The sequence below is a fragment of the Camelus bactrianus genome, chromosome 3 (assembly GCF_048773025.1).
Source record: "Camelus bactrianus isolate YW-2024 breed Bactrian camel chromosome 3, ASM4877302v1, whole genome shotgun sequence".
Lineage (NCBI taxonomy): Eukaryota > Metazoa > Chordata > Mammalia > Artiodactyla > Camelidae > Camelus > Camelus bactrianus.
The window spans coordinates 83,958,404-83,973,009 of NC_133541.1; the positions used below are offsets into that span (position 1 = coordinate 83,958,404).

The following is a 14,606-nucleotide window of genomic DNA, read 5'->3' on the forward strand; positions in this document are numbered from 1 at the left end:
TTCCTCTATGGCCCGCTTTACAAATAAATTTAGGATGAATCTATATAAACATGAACTTGGGTAAAGAAAAACAAAGCAGTGATAGTGAGACTTGTCTTAAGGTCAGTATATATGGGTAGCCAGAAGGGAAGGCAGGGAAGGAAAATGAGCCAAAGCTCCTTGGAGGAAAAAGGCATTTATGCACTAAATATATTGGTGAACCTGGAAGGCTGCATCCATGATGGTTGGAAGTCTCGCTTTAACCCACACATAATCTTTAATTATGCAAATGCTACCAAGGCAGAATTCATTTTAAAATACTGATTTATTGTCTATGAAAATGTATGTTGGAATATAGGTATCTCTGGCTCCAGAAATTAGATTTCGAGATTGAAAAAAGAAACCTTTCTCACATTCTAAGGGATTGAGAGCTATGACTCTCTGTCTTAAGCTTTTAAGACTGACAGATCACTCCTTACATGATTCTTATACATGAATATTTTTACATAAAGAATAATTGTTATATTTGATTTAATGTTTTCCATTTTTAATTTATGAGATATACTTTAAAGTGAGTGTTAAACTTGTGTCATCACAATATTTTCTATTACTTGAAGCAAATTGCTGACTAGTTTACAGAAGTAGTGTTGCATTGTCTCATTTAATTTTCCTTGAAAATTATTCCTTGTCTGTTTAATTTACAGAACTGCTTCCCAAGTTCATTTAATGAAATTTTCACCAGATGGAGAATTTTTTGCCACTGCTGGGAAGGTAATTTGTGAAATTGCTGTTGTCACATTGTGTTTATGGTGTATTTTGAAACTTCAAAAACAGTAACTGACTTCATTATTTAAGTTGAAACATTTTGTTAAAAATATGATACAGCAAAAATTGGCTCCATATTATTGTGTTAAAAGGCAGTATGGTGTAATTGAAACAGCAGAGACTAAAGGTAGATCTGGGTATAAATTTTCCATTCACCAACTTTTTGATCTTGGATGTGTAGTTAATTTCTTTGAGCCTTGGTTTTCTCATTTGCAAACTGAAGATGATAATACCTACCTCATAGGTCATTGATCATAGGATTAGTTTAGACAGTATATGTAAAGTGACTGACACGGTGTCTTGGATGTAGTATACTGTCAGTAATAAACTATAGCTAATTTTTATATTCTGTTTTAGCTGACAGCCATAATAGGATGTATTTAAAGTAGAAGAATTTGCAGACTTTCTAGAAAGACATTTGTAACCATTTTCTTTGTTATTACCTGTTGATTTCAGAATAATGTATTCCCTTGAAATTATTTTATTTTTTATCATTGGTTCACAGAGCAGTTTGTGTATAACTAATAGTCTGAAATTATTGTTCCCAGGACTCAAAACCTGTAGACTATGAGATATGCCCTAAATCCTCAGTGAGAGTTTTTTTTTTTAGGAGATTTTCAACACTTTCTTTGAACATTCGCATGATATAAAAAACTACTCTTTGATTTCAAGAAGTAGCAGTCTTTCCAAGTCTGCTAGTGGCAATGCTTTCTTACTTGATAGTTGGCTAAGTGGGAGAATGAACCCTTAACTTCATGTTTAGGTCTTTCCCAAAGAACTGTATTTTTCCATTCTGTATGGCCAGTAGCATTTTCCTTGAAATAATCCTTGCAAAATACACACATTCGTATATTTTAATTCTCAAAGTACAGTTAAGGAATGCTAATAGAGAATTATCGGAATCAGAGATTTTCTTTTTAATTCCTCCATGCCCAACCCCTCCTCACATCCCTAAGTTCCTTTAATTAGGGAGAAAATCTATTGCTATTTGACTTAACTTTTATATTTTAAATTCTGATCTTATGTTTTTCTGTTTTTTGGGTTTTTTTCCCTAGGATGACTGTCTTTTAAAGATATGGTATAACGTAGAAAACTGGCGGACAGCTGTTACTTCTCCAGATAAAAATTCAGAACAATCCGAAGGAGAAATTGACTTTTCTTTTGTATATCTGGCCCATCCTCGAGCTGTAAATGGATTTTCCTGGCGTAAAACAAGTAAATACATGCCTAGGTCAGTGGATTAGTCTTTTTTCCCCATATATTAAGAGAACGTCATCTTTGTGACTTTGACTTCTTTTTTTTACTTTGGGAATCCATTGCTATAGGATTTTTGCCTATGAAGATTCAAGTAATATTAGATAGTTCTTTCCCTGCAAACCTCTGGCCGTGGGTCAGCTGTGGTTGATGCTTAACAGAAGAGCCACGCGAAATGATAATCAAGATCAGATGTCCTTAAGTGACAGAGTAGGGCATCTTTTTCTTCCCTTTGTTGGGTATCCAATTCTTTAATCTCTTAATCATTCTCCAAATTGCTGTTTTTCACATTTAACTCCCTTATCTTCTACCTTCTATGTGTATCTCCTCTGGTTTCCTTTTTTTTTTTTTTTTTTTTGATTAAAAAAAGAAAGAAAAACAGCTTTATTGACAGAGTTTACCATGAGGGCTCAAATATTTCTTTAACTGCACCCAGCAGCTTTGAGGGAAAGTGTTTGGATTAATACATTATGATGCCCTGAACTAGGTATTAGTTTAACCTACGCATGCATGCACAAACACACTGTTAGTACCTCTTTTCGTTTCTGTAGTACTTCTTTTGTTTCCTATTGTCCTTGCAAGACTTGATATCCCATTAAATTTTTGCCTATACTTGGTAAGTTACAGAGATACTATATAAGTGTATACTTATATTACTCAAGTATAGGTAGAAATTCCTTTTTGTTCCCACATGGCCATTTTCAGTTTGTCCATACCGTGGAGCAATACAGTTTTTCCCTTATCATTTTGTCACCTGAGATGTTTTAAGCTGATCGATGGTACTGGATCACTTGTCGACTTTAGTTTTGCTCTTCTGAGCCAACAGACTATACCTAGATTTTTGAAAAATTACTTTACTTTAAGACCTTTTTTTTTTTTTTTTAAGCAGTTTAAGGTTCACAGCAAAATTGAGGGGAATGTACAGAGATTTCCCATATAACCCTTGCCCAGACACAGGCACAGCCTCCCCGTTATCAACATCCTCCACCAGAGTGGTACGTTTGTTACAGTGGATGCTTACATCAACACATTATCATCACCTAAAGTTCATAGTTGACAATATGGTTCATTCCTGGTGTGCATTTTGTGGGTGTGGACAAGTGTATAATGACATATCCTTCATTGTTATACCTAGGTTTTTTGGAGCTATTTTCTAGTGCGGTAGTTACTGTACTTTCCTACCCTAGCTCTCCAATCTGACAAAGCATAGGAACAGGATACTCCAGGAACAGTGACAATTCCTTTTTTTTGGTGGATGTGTCCCAGTCTTTGGGCTAAGGGAGAGTGGTGTGGACATTTTATATTGTTAGCAAAATCACCCTCATCCAAGCTTCACTTTGAGAACTGTTGCTCTAGTACCTCTGAGACCATTGCCCATATATATATAAATGTGTTTAGAATAGAATGAGCTATGGTATACATTACCTCTCCTTTTAAAGTTGTAAATGACCCCAATAAAATGAACTGCCATCACAAACTGTGAACCTTATAGAATTATCAGAAGATTACATCATTTCAAAGGCTAATTTCTTCCAGTACTCCTAGTATTTTCATATGCAGCTGGTTAGAACACCAGAATACTAAAAAAGCTTATGAAATATTGTATCTTTTGAGACGGGACAGTCACATCTCCTGACCCTTGTTTACTTTGCGTTGGCGAAAGTGATTACAGTGGAGGCAGAGGCAGATAACTTAAATTAGGCCATTATGAATGCCTGATGACAGTAAAAATTAGGCATACTAGTTTTTCCCCCTCTGCCTATGTTCATTTTATCTCTTATCAACTGAATTCTGCAGCATAAAGAGCCAGCTCATAACCTTCCTTAGTTCTTTTTAGTTTTCATTTTTGTTTCACCAGCTGCCTGCAGATACATAGTGGGAAGGTTGCCCCTTTCTCTTGAGAATGGGATCCCATCAAAGACCATTGTTCCTTCTATATGGCATTTTCACTGAGTGATTTAGATGCTTTGTTTTTCATGTAAAATTAAGATGCTCAACCAAATGGTAGTACTTTATGCAATGGGTCTGCTGGAATGAGAGAGAAGGATGGAGAAGTGTTTGTAATGAGCATACACTTGTTTACAAATTAAAAATTGGTGAATATAGGACAGATTGGAAGGTTTGATTATATCCTTCGAAAACCTCCAAAAATTGGTTATACATAACTAGTTTCAAAACCATCTTAGCCTTTTAGCCAGTTGTTAAATCAAGATAGGACAGGTGTTACAGACCTTACCCATCACATGATTGCCCTCTATAAGGTCATTCATTTGTATATATATATATATTTGTGGGGGGAGGTGCTATACCTGAATATGATATGCTTATTCAAGAGAGAATAACATACCTTGATGAAGAAGTGAGGAAGGGAGGTATTGTCTGAGAAATATCTCAAATATGTCAGGGTGTTTCTTCCATGCCCTGCTTATTTTACCTGTTAGCTGTTTACACTGTTTGTCAGGCTTGGTATCCTAAAGAGAGTCACATGGGGCTACCCACTCTCCAGAGTGGAAGCCCTGTCCGTGCTTCTGAGTTGTGGACCTTTCTGGCTTGCCCTGTTGGTGTCTATAAGCCCTCCCTTTCTACCATTTACTAATTGACACTGTCAACCTTGTACTTCCCGTATTACTTTTCGATGTATTTTCTTCTGTTTCTGTTTACTTTTAATCTCATTGCCACTGTCTGTGTGTATGTCAATGTACTGGAGAGAAATTAAGAGAGAGAAAGACGGTAGGAAAAGGTCAGAGGGAAACAGAGGAAAAAAGAGAGAGAAAGAAGGAGGAGGAGGAGGGAGAGGCATAAGAATGGGGAAAGGAAGGAGAAACAGAGGGTTTGGAGAGGTGAGAAGGAGAGGCCTTAGGAAGAGGGAGAGGTGGAAAGGGAAGGTGACTTGAAGAGGCTGAGAAGCAGAAAATTGTAGGAGAAGGCAGAGTGAGAGAAGCCCAGAGAGTGGATGGAAAGGGGAGGAAAGCAGGGGAGTAGACATAGAGGCAGAGGGAGAGGGGAAGGAGGGAGGGAGGTGAGAAAACAGAGGGAACCTAAAGGAGAGCTACAGAGACCACGTGCTGTTCTCCCTTTTCTTCCCCTTTACTGTTGTTCTTTTAAATCAGGTAGATATGTTTGTTTTAAAAAGTGACTACTATAGAATATTTTAATTTCATTTTTTTTCTTTAACTTACTGAGTTACTTGATGGAAACCTTCTACTGATTGTTCTTTTTTAAATCAGTTAGGTACTTTTGAATAAGTGTCTGTTTTAGGATATTGCAACCTTTTTTTTTTTTCTAAATTTGCTGAGTTATCCAGTAGAAAGGTAGCCTTTGTTGATAGGATTTCAGCTTTTGAGCTTTTGATTCTTTATGCTTACGAGGTTTATTAACATATTTGTAATTGTTTTGCTTTTATTTTGTGGGGTGACAAGACAGTAAATTCACTGAAAGTCAAGAAGGAAGGAGGTGGTGAATACTTACTTTATCATGAATATTCTCTTCTTGCACTTGACTACTTTTGGTATATGTTAGTCATATGTTAGAGAATAAAGGTACTAAATAATTACTGCAGCTTATTAGTGATAATTATGCTTGTATCTTTATAGAAAGTGAAAATGAAGCATTATAAAATAATTCAAATATCTACTGAATAAATTAGAAAATTTTAATAGAAGATATAGGGTTTTTTTTTGGTAACTGAGGGATTATATCATGATCTCAGTTTTTGTTCTTTAGATGTGAGAAGAATTTTAGATTATTGGAACAGGAACTACTGAGTTCTAGGCAGGAAAGAAATAGGTTGGCAAGTATTTGCTGTGATTAAATATCTACTCAATTGTAATGGTTTTGATTTAATACATTGCATAAGTGTATATTGACATTTTCCTCATTGATTCCTTAGTTGTATACATTTAAATTACTATAGAAACATTGTAGAATGTGATACTCTAGGAAATTTATATTTTTGCCTCTAACATGTTTTTATTCCTTAGGGCTTCTGTATGTAATGTACTGTTGACTTGCTGCAAAGATAATGTATGTCGTCTCTGGGTAGAGACATTTTTACCAAATGATTGTTTGCTCTATGGAGGTGACTGCAACTATTGGACTGAAACAATTAATTTAACAAATAACTTCAAGAGAAATACTTCCAGTAAGGAACGAGTTCAAAATGCTTTAGATGTGAGTGTTTTTGTTAGATGTTATTTCCTACAAGTTTTAAAAGTGTACTTGGCCTTTTTTGAAATATTCATGTTAATTAATATTCAAAGTCATGGATAGTTATGAAAAAATAATATATGTCTTAGGAAAACAATTATTAGAAAATTTTCAATTTTATTGGGTTCAAAAAGGCTTCTTAAGGATTTTGTCTAGCATAAAACTGCCTATAATTATGAAGTTAATCTTAGATTAGCTGATGATAGCAAATGGATGATTATACTTAGCTAAAATAACAAAGTAAATTAAAATCTTAGAATGCAAAGATGTGACTGTAAAATTAATTTATTATTTCTCTTTCTTTAAAGCTTGGTGTGTTTTGTCCTGTCATAATTACAGGAATGATTAGAATAGTTTATCCGATTCTGTTCTACATTTGTTATTTTTCAAGAGTTTTCCAAAGAACTTGATACACTTATTTTACTAATTACTATAATGTGGAAAGTAGGCATAGACTAGTAACACAGATTCTTATTATTTTCTTAATATTGAAGGTAAGGGGTCTAAAATGATTTATCTTAGAATGTGTTATGTGATTATGAAACAACTATTTCTCAAATTTATATAGTATTCTTATGGCACAGAATATAATTAGGTATACAGACTCAACAACTGATAGAATGGTTGACTAGTAATCTGAAGACTCTTGTTACACTCTTGGGTGACCTTGTGGTTTTGTATAAACTGTTTTATCATATGAAAGATGAGAATAACAATACTTGCATTGTTGGCCTTATGGGTCAAATGAGATGATCTCTGTGGAAGTGCTTCATAAACTATGAAACATCATCCTAATGTATGCTTTGTGGTCATAGGGAGTAAAATGTAGCTATACAGAGAACAGTATACATTGAGACATCATTTTCCACAGACACATTGTAAACTGTTTTTAAGTTCAGAAAGTTAATTATTAGAAAATACCAAATAAAAATTTAAAGGATTATGTGGTGGTTAAAAGAAGAGTAAGGCAGCTTAAGTTCCAAACTTATTTCAGGTTTCAAACTTGCTGTACAGAAATACTGCAAGATATTTGTACATTTAAGCTCATATGAAATAGGATCTATGTAATGTCTAACAGTCATTATGTAACCTGTACATACGCTTATGACAATATAGGCATTAGTTTTACTTTGTTTTGCATTGTTTGACTTTGGTTTTTTTTCACACAGGTTAATCTCAAACATTTTCGTAAAGGTCATAGGAGATCACTTGCAGTTGTGGCACATACTGGATACCTGCCACATCAGCAAGATCCTCATCGCGTTCACAGGAACACTCCACTGCATGCCAATGCACTTTGCCACTTTCACATTGCAGCCAGCATCAACCCAGCCACGGGTAATAAAGCACTGTTCAGAAAATTGTTTTCAAATTGAGTAGACTGATCTTACGACAAATAAGTTATACTTTTACTTTTTCAATAAGTAAAAAATTGGAAGTAACTTTTTTAAGCTAATTTTTCATTATAGCTAGCTCAATGACTACACAAAAAGAAGTTTTTGTTTGTTTACTTTTTAAGACTATAATCTTGTCTGAGATTTTAGATCTTGATAAGTCATTGAAATTCTGAATTTGTTTATTCAAAAGTTGAGATTTGAGCTAATATTTAACATAAAGGCTAACAAGTCAGAGTAGTATTTTGTTTATTGAACTATTGTTAAAATAAAACCAGAGTGTTTCACATTTGATCTTTGGAGCCATTTCAGAAATAGGGCTGAAATAGTAGTAGTTCTAACTGGAAGAATTAAGAAACTTAACTCTGTAGTCAAATATGTACTCTGAGACAGATTGAAAATTTTAGAACATCTGGATTTATTTATGAATTTGAAGATTTAAGTACTTAACCATTTTAGTAAATATTTTCTGTGAGTTTAAAAACCAAGTGATCATAGTTGGTGCATTTGAAGTAGAACCTTAGAGTATTAGTAGGAAAAAATTTAAAAACAATAATTCGCATATGATAAATGCCATCTGTACAGAAAGTGTTAAGTAGAATTTCACCTCTGTTTCACCCTAGTCCTAACCTAGAATATAACCACTATTGATGAGCTTTTGTATATTTTGAGATATTCTTAAACATAAATTAAGCATAACCTTTTTCCATATATCATACTGAATTTACAGTACTCCATTCTTCAAGGAAACATAGCAATACATAGGATCCATTAGTTAGTTGATTCAAAGTGAGAAATGCTTTGATAAGTGAAAGTGCAGAGATACTTGTGATAGGAATGAAGAATATTTGCTGGTATTTTTATTTGGTAACAACAGTCCTCCCAAAAAATCAAACACTGACAGTGTTTGTATTATCCAGAGGCAACTCTAAGGTTAATGGAATAATTTCTAAAGTCTCTGCTAAGTAAAGGGCAATATTTTGAGGAAAAAATAAAGCTTGAATTCTCACTTTAATGTGTCATCTTGACTACCTTCCAGTAAGGAAAATTCTAAAACCTCTCCTAGATTGATAGGTTTCTAAGAACAATTAATACATGTAGAGCAAATCAAAGCAAAATAATAATATTAGGAGCTATATTAGACCCTGTGGAGAATTCCTTTCCCTAAATTAGATCTGTTAGAACCACCTTTCTGATGTTCTGTTTCTTACTTAAGGCCCAAGCCAGATTTGGCTTCACTTATTCACATCAGTAGAAATAGATACAGGAGAGGATTTCATAATATTATGTCCTCTTAATTCTAGTGCTTAAATCCTTTCCACTGAAATTTCTCATAAAAAAATGACTTTATCGAATGATTTGAGTAAGGTCAGGAGACAGAAGAAATGTGAGTTTCTTTTTAGCCAGAATGTGGCTGCTGAAAGTCAGCATAAGTCTTCCTTCTTGTGTGTTTAACAGCTAGGCCTGTGATCTGCTGGAGGCATTGCTTACCTTTTTTGGGTTGATTGTAAGCTGAAAATCAAAAAATCCTATCTATTAGTTTCCTTGTAGGCACTCTCTCAATCCCTGGCACTGTTGTGTATCCGCCTAGGAACAGTGGAATCGGCAGTTCAGCCCCTCGAGGCTTTTATTGAGTATTTATAGTCTGTGCCAGTATAGGAACTGGAGATAGTGGTAGTAACTGGAGATACAGTGGTGATCAAAACAGTGTGATCATTGCTCTCGTGAAGCATATAACCAGGCAGGGGATAGATAACTAATAATCAAGTAATTATTACTAGTGAGTATATAGTTCTAAAGAGAGCTCTTGGATTCGATAGTATCCATCAGCTCTTAGAACCTACCTCCAATAGAAGGGACAGGAAAAAAGTTTCTTTTATCCTTTATTTTTGCCATTCATCCCCTATAATAATATTTCTATTGGTGTTCGACAATAGAAAAGTGTTTGAACAAATAATTAATTCAAATTATTTATATTTCCTTTTAAAAAATCAGTAGATTTGTTCTGGAGAGAATTGTTTACATTCCCTGAATTCATTCTAGCCTTTACTGTTCAGCAGACAGCAGCATGATCTAGATCTGGATTTAATATGATAGGTAAATTTTTCTTTGCCTCTTTTAATTAAGGATTATCATTTTCCACAGTTTACTCTGAATTTGTACTTCAATATACTTAATTTTGCAGTGATACAAGAGTAATACCAAGGAACAGTTTTTTATTTGAGTTGGTTTATCTTGACTGCCATTCTTGAATATTAGAAGGGAGCCTCAATTTCATACTTTTTGTTGGGTGTCACAGGCGGGCCAGTGCACTGGTGGTAAAAGAATTTACCAAGGACCAAAGACCACAAGGATTTAAGAACAAAGGGGAGGTGTAATAGATATGCTGCTACAGGCAACAGCAGGCCACACAGATGAGAGGTGTCTGTGTGAGCACCCAGGGTGAGCAGTGCAGGGTCTTTTACTGGGGTGGGGGCGGGAGGAAGGGACTGTGAACATAAGGAGTAGGGGGCTCCATGACCAATTCCTGCACAGGTACCTGGATGGTTGTCAGGGACTACTCTGAATACTAGAATTTATGACTTTGATAAGGGAAGGATGTGAGGCCTGTCTACCTAGGGTATTATGAGATGGGCTATTTCTTGGGGTGGCTTAGCTTTGTTAGGGTAAACACACATCAAAAGAAGTGCAAGTATGCTAAGGGTCCTACAGTGGGAAGTGGAGGTTAAGGTGTCAATAGAATCCAGGCACTTGGAGAGCCCAGGAGTAGGAGTTTTTCTGAAAGCAGCTTCAGAGTGTGTCAGCTGGCTCTACACTTTCCAATTTCAATCTTGATGCTAATGAATAAGCAGTATCTTTTTTAGATAAGTATGTCTTTAAAAAAGTTAATATGTCAGTTCATTAAGTAGGAGAAGGTTGTTGCTATTGAGATAAACATGTCAGTAGTTCTTTGACAACATGATAATAGCATTTTTAATGTTAGATCAGGTTAAAATATGTTTCTAACCAGAGTTTGTATGTAAATTAAGAAGACTATCCTATTAACATGTCTACAAATTATAAACATGTTTTTAATGAGAATTTTTTTTAGAATTAAAGAAAATATGTGTGTATGTATAGATAAGTTATCTATCTATATTATCTTTATAATAAATACGTTAAATTTACCATTTAAGTCTGTTTTCATTAATAGTAATTATGGGAACCATTATGTTGGGAGTATTATTTGTAAGTTAAATAAAATGTATGGAATAGGTTTGAAAATAAATTTAGCACCCAGTAATAAAAGTAAGATACCTGGATGTTTTGTTGCTAGAATGATAGAAATTTTAATTGTGTTATTTGTTGTTCTTTACAGACATTCCACTTCTTCCTTCTATTACATCTCTGAGTCTAAGTGAAAGTGAAGAGAAGAGTGGACCTTTTGTGGTACACTGGCTAAATAATAAAGAGTTGCATTTTACTTTGTCCATGGAAGTCTTTTTACAGCAACTTAAAAAAAGTTTTGAACAGCCGTGTTCTGAGGCCAGCGTAGAAGACTCTAATCAGACAGATGTAAAATCTGATGAAGGTAAAACTTTAAGGTTAAAAAATAGAAAATTTTGTTAAAAATAGCAAAGATTTTTATATTAGGGTAATACCAGCTCCTGTTAGAAATAACCTTCAAAACTGCAGTGGCATAATACAGATTTGGACTAGCTCATTTCATATTCCAGTGTAGATAGATGTTCCTGTTCCAGGTGGCATTCTTCCAGTTGTTATAGGGACTTAGAATTCTCCATACTTAAGCTTCTGTCGGCCACTAGGACTCTCTGTGGACAAGCAGCATTGGCATTGTTAGAATGCACAGTCTTAGGCTCCATCTAGAGCTACTAAACAAACAAGAATCTACAATTTAATGAAGTTCCCAGATGATTTGTATATATATTAACGTTTGAGAAGAATTACAGTAGGGCCTTCAGCCTCTATGCATTTAGCCTCAGTAAGGTAGAGAGAGAGATCAAAAATGGTTTTGTTTTTTAAAAGTTTTGTATTAGTTACAAGATTGTATATGCTTATTAGAAAAAAAGAATTCAAACAGTAGACAGATATTAAGTTTCCATATTGTTAAGTTTGATGAGTGTCCTTCCAGATTTATTCTTTTCTATACTCATACAAATATATGTATAAAGAGTTTTTTTTTATAAAGTTGTACTATAGGAGTTCATTTTTAAACAAAAATGGTGTTCTGCAGTTTGCTTTTTAAATTCAGTATTGGGCACTTTTCTGTCTCATTATTTTAAACAGCTCTTGAGTCAAGAGACTCAAGAGAAAACTTGAGCATTGTTGATAGACATTTAAATTGATTTGAATTGTTTTTCACAACATAGTAATAACGATACCATGACACATGCCTTCATCTTTGTGTGACAGTTTCTGTAAGGTAGATTCCTAGATGGGGAATTAGCAGAGAGTGTAAATATTTTTAAATTTCAATAACTTCTGCCAAATTGCCCTCCAGAAACATTTTACCAGGTTATGCTCCAATTATATTCAAATGTCCTTTTTTCATATCCTTGCTGACACTGAATTTTTTTTACTATATTACTTTTTGGCTAGTTGATATGGACAAGATGGCATCTTGTTTTACTTTGCATTTTCTTGAGTTAAATTGAACAGAAATATCTTAGCCCTTCCATGGTTTGCCTCTTCATGCTTTTTGCCTAATCTTCTGTTGAGTTATTTTTCTTCTTCTGAATTATTTGTATGTTTTGGCTAATTTTTAAAATCTGGTAAACAGCCTAACATTTTTTGAGAATCTGTTTTAAGAAAGACTCTATATTCCTAACCACGAATAGGGGCTGGGATTTTTGACACAGAGTTAAGACTATATAGATACATATATTTAACTGTATTAATAAGTTAGCTTACTAGATTATTTTTAATTACATATGTGTTGAAGGAGATCTGGAAATCGGGCACTATAAATGTATTTCTTCAAAATGGTTTCCTTAAAATGTCTTAACAATTATAAGTGCCTATACCTAGAGGATAGCTAGTGTAGTACACTCAGGTTTTATGAATTTCATTTTTGAAGAAAATACAAATTACATTCCAATAATATATTTAAAAAATTCAGCCCATTTCCAACTCCTTAATTTTAACATGAGCAAAACCAAGGTCCAGAAAACTACTTTGTCTTTCTTCTGAGTTGTTAATTGTCATACATCTGGGTCATTTGGGTTTAGAAACCAGTTTACCTATTTTCCAGTCCAATATTAGTCCTTCTGCTAATAATCCACTGACTCAGCCCTATAGACCTTCTGATACTGAGTTAGCTCCAGTGGCATTATATTCCTGGAGCAAAGTTCTTTTTAGAGGGAATCCCATTCTTGTTTATATGAAAACTTGATGTTTTTTATTTTGAATGCAGTTATAAAGATATTTCTTAATTTATAGTAGTAGCTTGATTATATATACTTGGTTTGTGGACCATTTTGCTTATAGAAATGGATGATGGTGTTGATGATCTGAAAATAAGTCATGAAAAGAAGGAATTGGGTGGTGATAAATTGATACCATCAGCTGCCGTTGATCATCAGATTGAACTGCTTCTGTCTGAATGGAGTAAAAATGCAGACATGCTATTCAGTATTCATCCAATGGATGGTTCTTTGCTGGTTTGGCATGTGGATTGGCTGGATGAATACCAGCCTGGTATGTTTCGTCAAGTACAGGTACTGTTTTTATGATCTCTGGAGAGCTACTTCTTGGAACTTGTTTTGTAAAACCTCTTCATATAATTTCATCGATTCTAACGCTCGCTTTCTTAATTTTAGGTGTCCTTTGTTTCCAGAATTCCGGTAGCTTTCCCCACAGGTGATGCAAATTCTCTCTGTAAAAGCATAGTGATGTATGCCTGTACCAAGAATGTTGACTTGGCTATTCAGCAAGGGAAACAAAAACCTTCCAGCCTGACACGTTCCACGTCAATGCTTATCTCTTCTGGTCACAGTAAATCAACTAATAGTTTAAAATTAAGTATTTTTACCCCTAATGTTATGATGATTTCAAAGCATGCTGATGGCTCCCTAAATCAATGGCTGGTCAGTTTTGCTGAAGAATCTGCTTTTTCTACAGTTCTCAGTATTTCCCACAAATCCAGATATTGTGGTCATCGCTTTCATCTTAATGATTTAGCTTGTCACTCAGTATTACCATTATTGCTAACAACGTCACACCATAATGCATTAAGGACACCAGATGTTGATAACCAGAAGGAACCTTATGATGCTGTGAATACTGAAGGATGTTCTTTGGCACAACAGAATAAAAGCACTACTGACATGGCCTTTCAGGATCCCAATGCAGTTTATAGTGAGCTTATTCTTTGGAGAGTTGATCCAGTCGGGCCGTTGTCTTTTTCTGGAGGCGTTTCTGAGCTTGCCCGGATTAATTCTCTTCATGTTTCTGCATTTTCCAATGTGGCATGGCTGCCTACTCTTATACCCAGTTACTGTCTAGGTAAGTATTCTGATTTTTATTTAGGAAGTGTAGATTTTCTTAAAAAAGAAAAAGGAATTTATATTTTCTAACATTATTAACCCCTTAAGGGTTAAATTTCAAAAAATTTTTAATACTTCTAGGTGCATACTGCAACTCTCCTAGTGCATGCTTTGTAGCAAGTGATGGACAATATCTTAGATTATATGAAGCGGTTATTGATGCCAAGAAACTTCTATATGAGCTTTCCAGTCCTGAAATTTCTGTAAGTAAATGGCTTTTAAAACTAGTAATATTATAACATGATGTTTTTACATACTTGATTTATACTTATTGGGCATGTTCTAAAATTGTGACATATAATTTGTAATAAAATGTGAATTTTTTTAGTTATTTTTTTTCACATTTGCATTGTACCCATACAGTGATTCTAAGCTCCTTTAAAAAGAAACCGTATCTTTCTTT

The 14,606-nt window shown here is 34.3% G+C and overlaps 1 protein-coding gene across 15 annotated transcripts in view; it reads left to right on the forward strand.

Annotated features, from left to right (window-relative positions):
* The window catches only part of DMXL1 (Dmx like 1), a 114,103-nt gene that overhangs the window by 29,003 nt on the left and 70,494 nt on the right, over window positions 1-14,606 (forward strand). For all 15 annotated transcript variants that reach the window (XM_074360519.1, XM_074360520.1, XM_074360521.1 and 12 more), the window contains exons 6-13: window positions 684-750; window positions 1,860-2,035; window positions 6,039-6,228; window positions 7,434-7,602; window positions 11,017-11,229; window positions 13,146-13,375; window positions 13,478-14,162; window positions 14,285-14,406. In XM_074360519.1, the coding sequence (XP_074216620.1) occupies window positions 684-750; window positions 1,860-2,035; window positions 6,039-6,228; window positions 7,434-7,602; window positions 11,017-11,229; window positions 13,146-13,375; window positions 13,478-14,162; window positions 14,285-14,406 (1,852 nt within the window). The remainder of the gene's footprint in view (window positions 1-683; window positions 751-1,859; window positions 2,036-6,038; window positions 6,229-7,433; window positions 7,603-11,016; window positions 11,230-13,145; window positions 13,376-13,477; window positions 14,163-14,284; window positions 14,407-14,606) is intronic.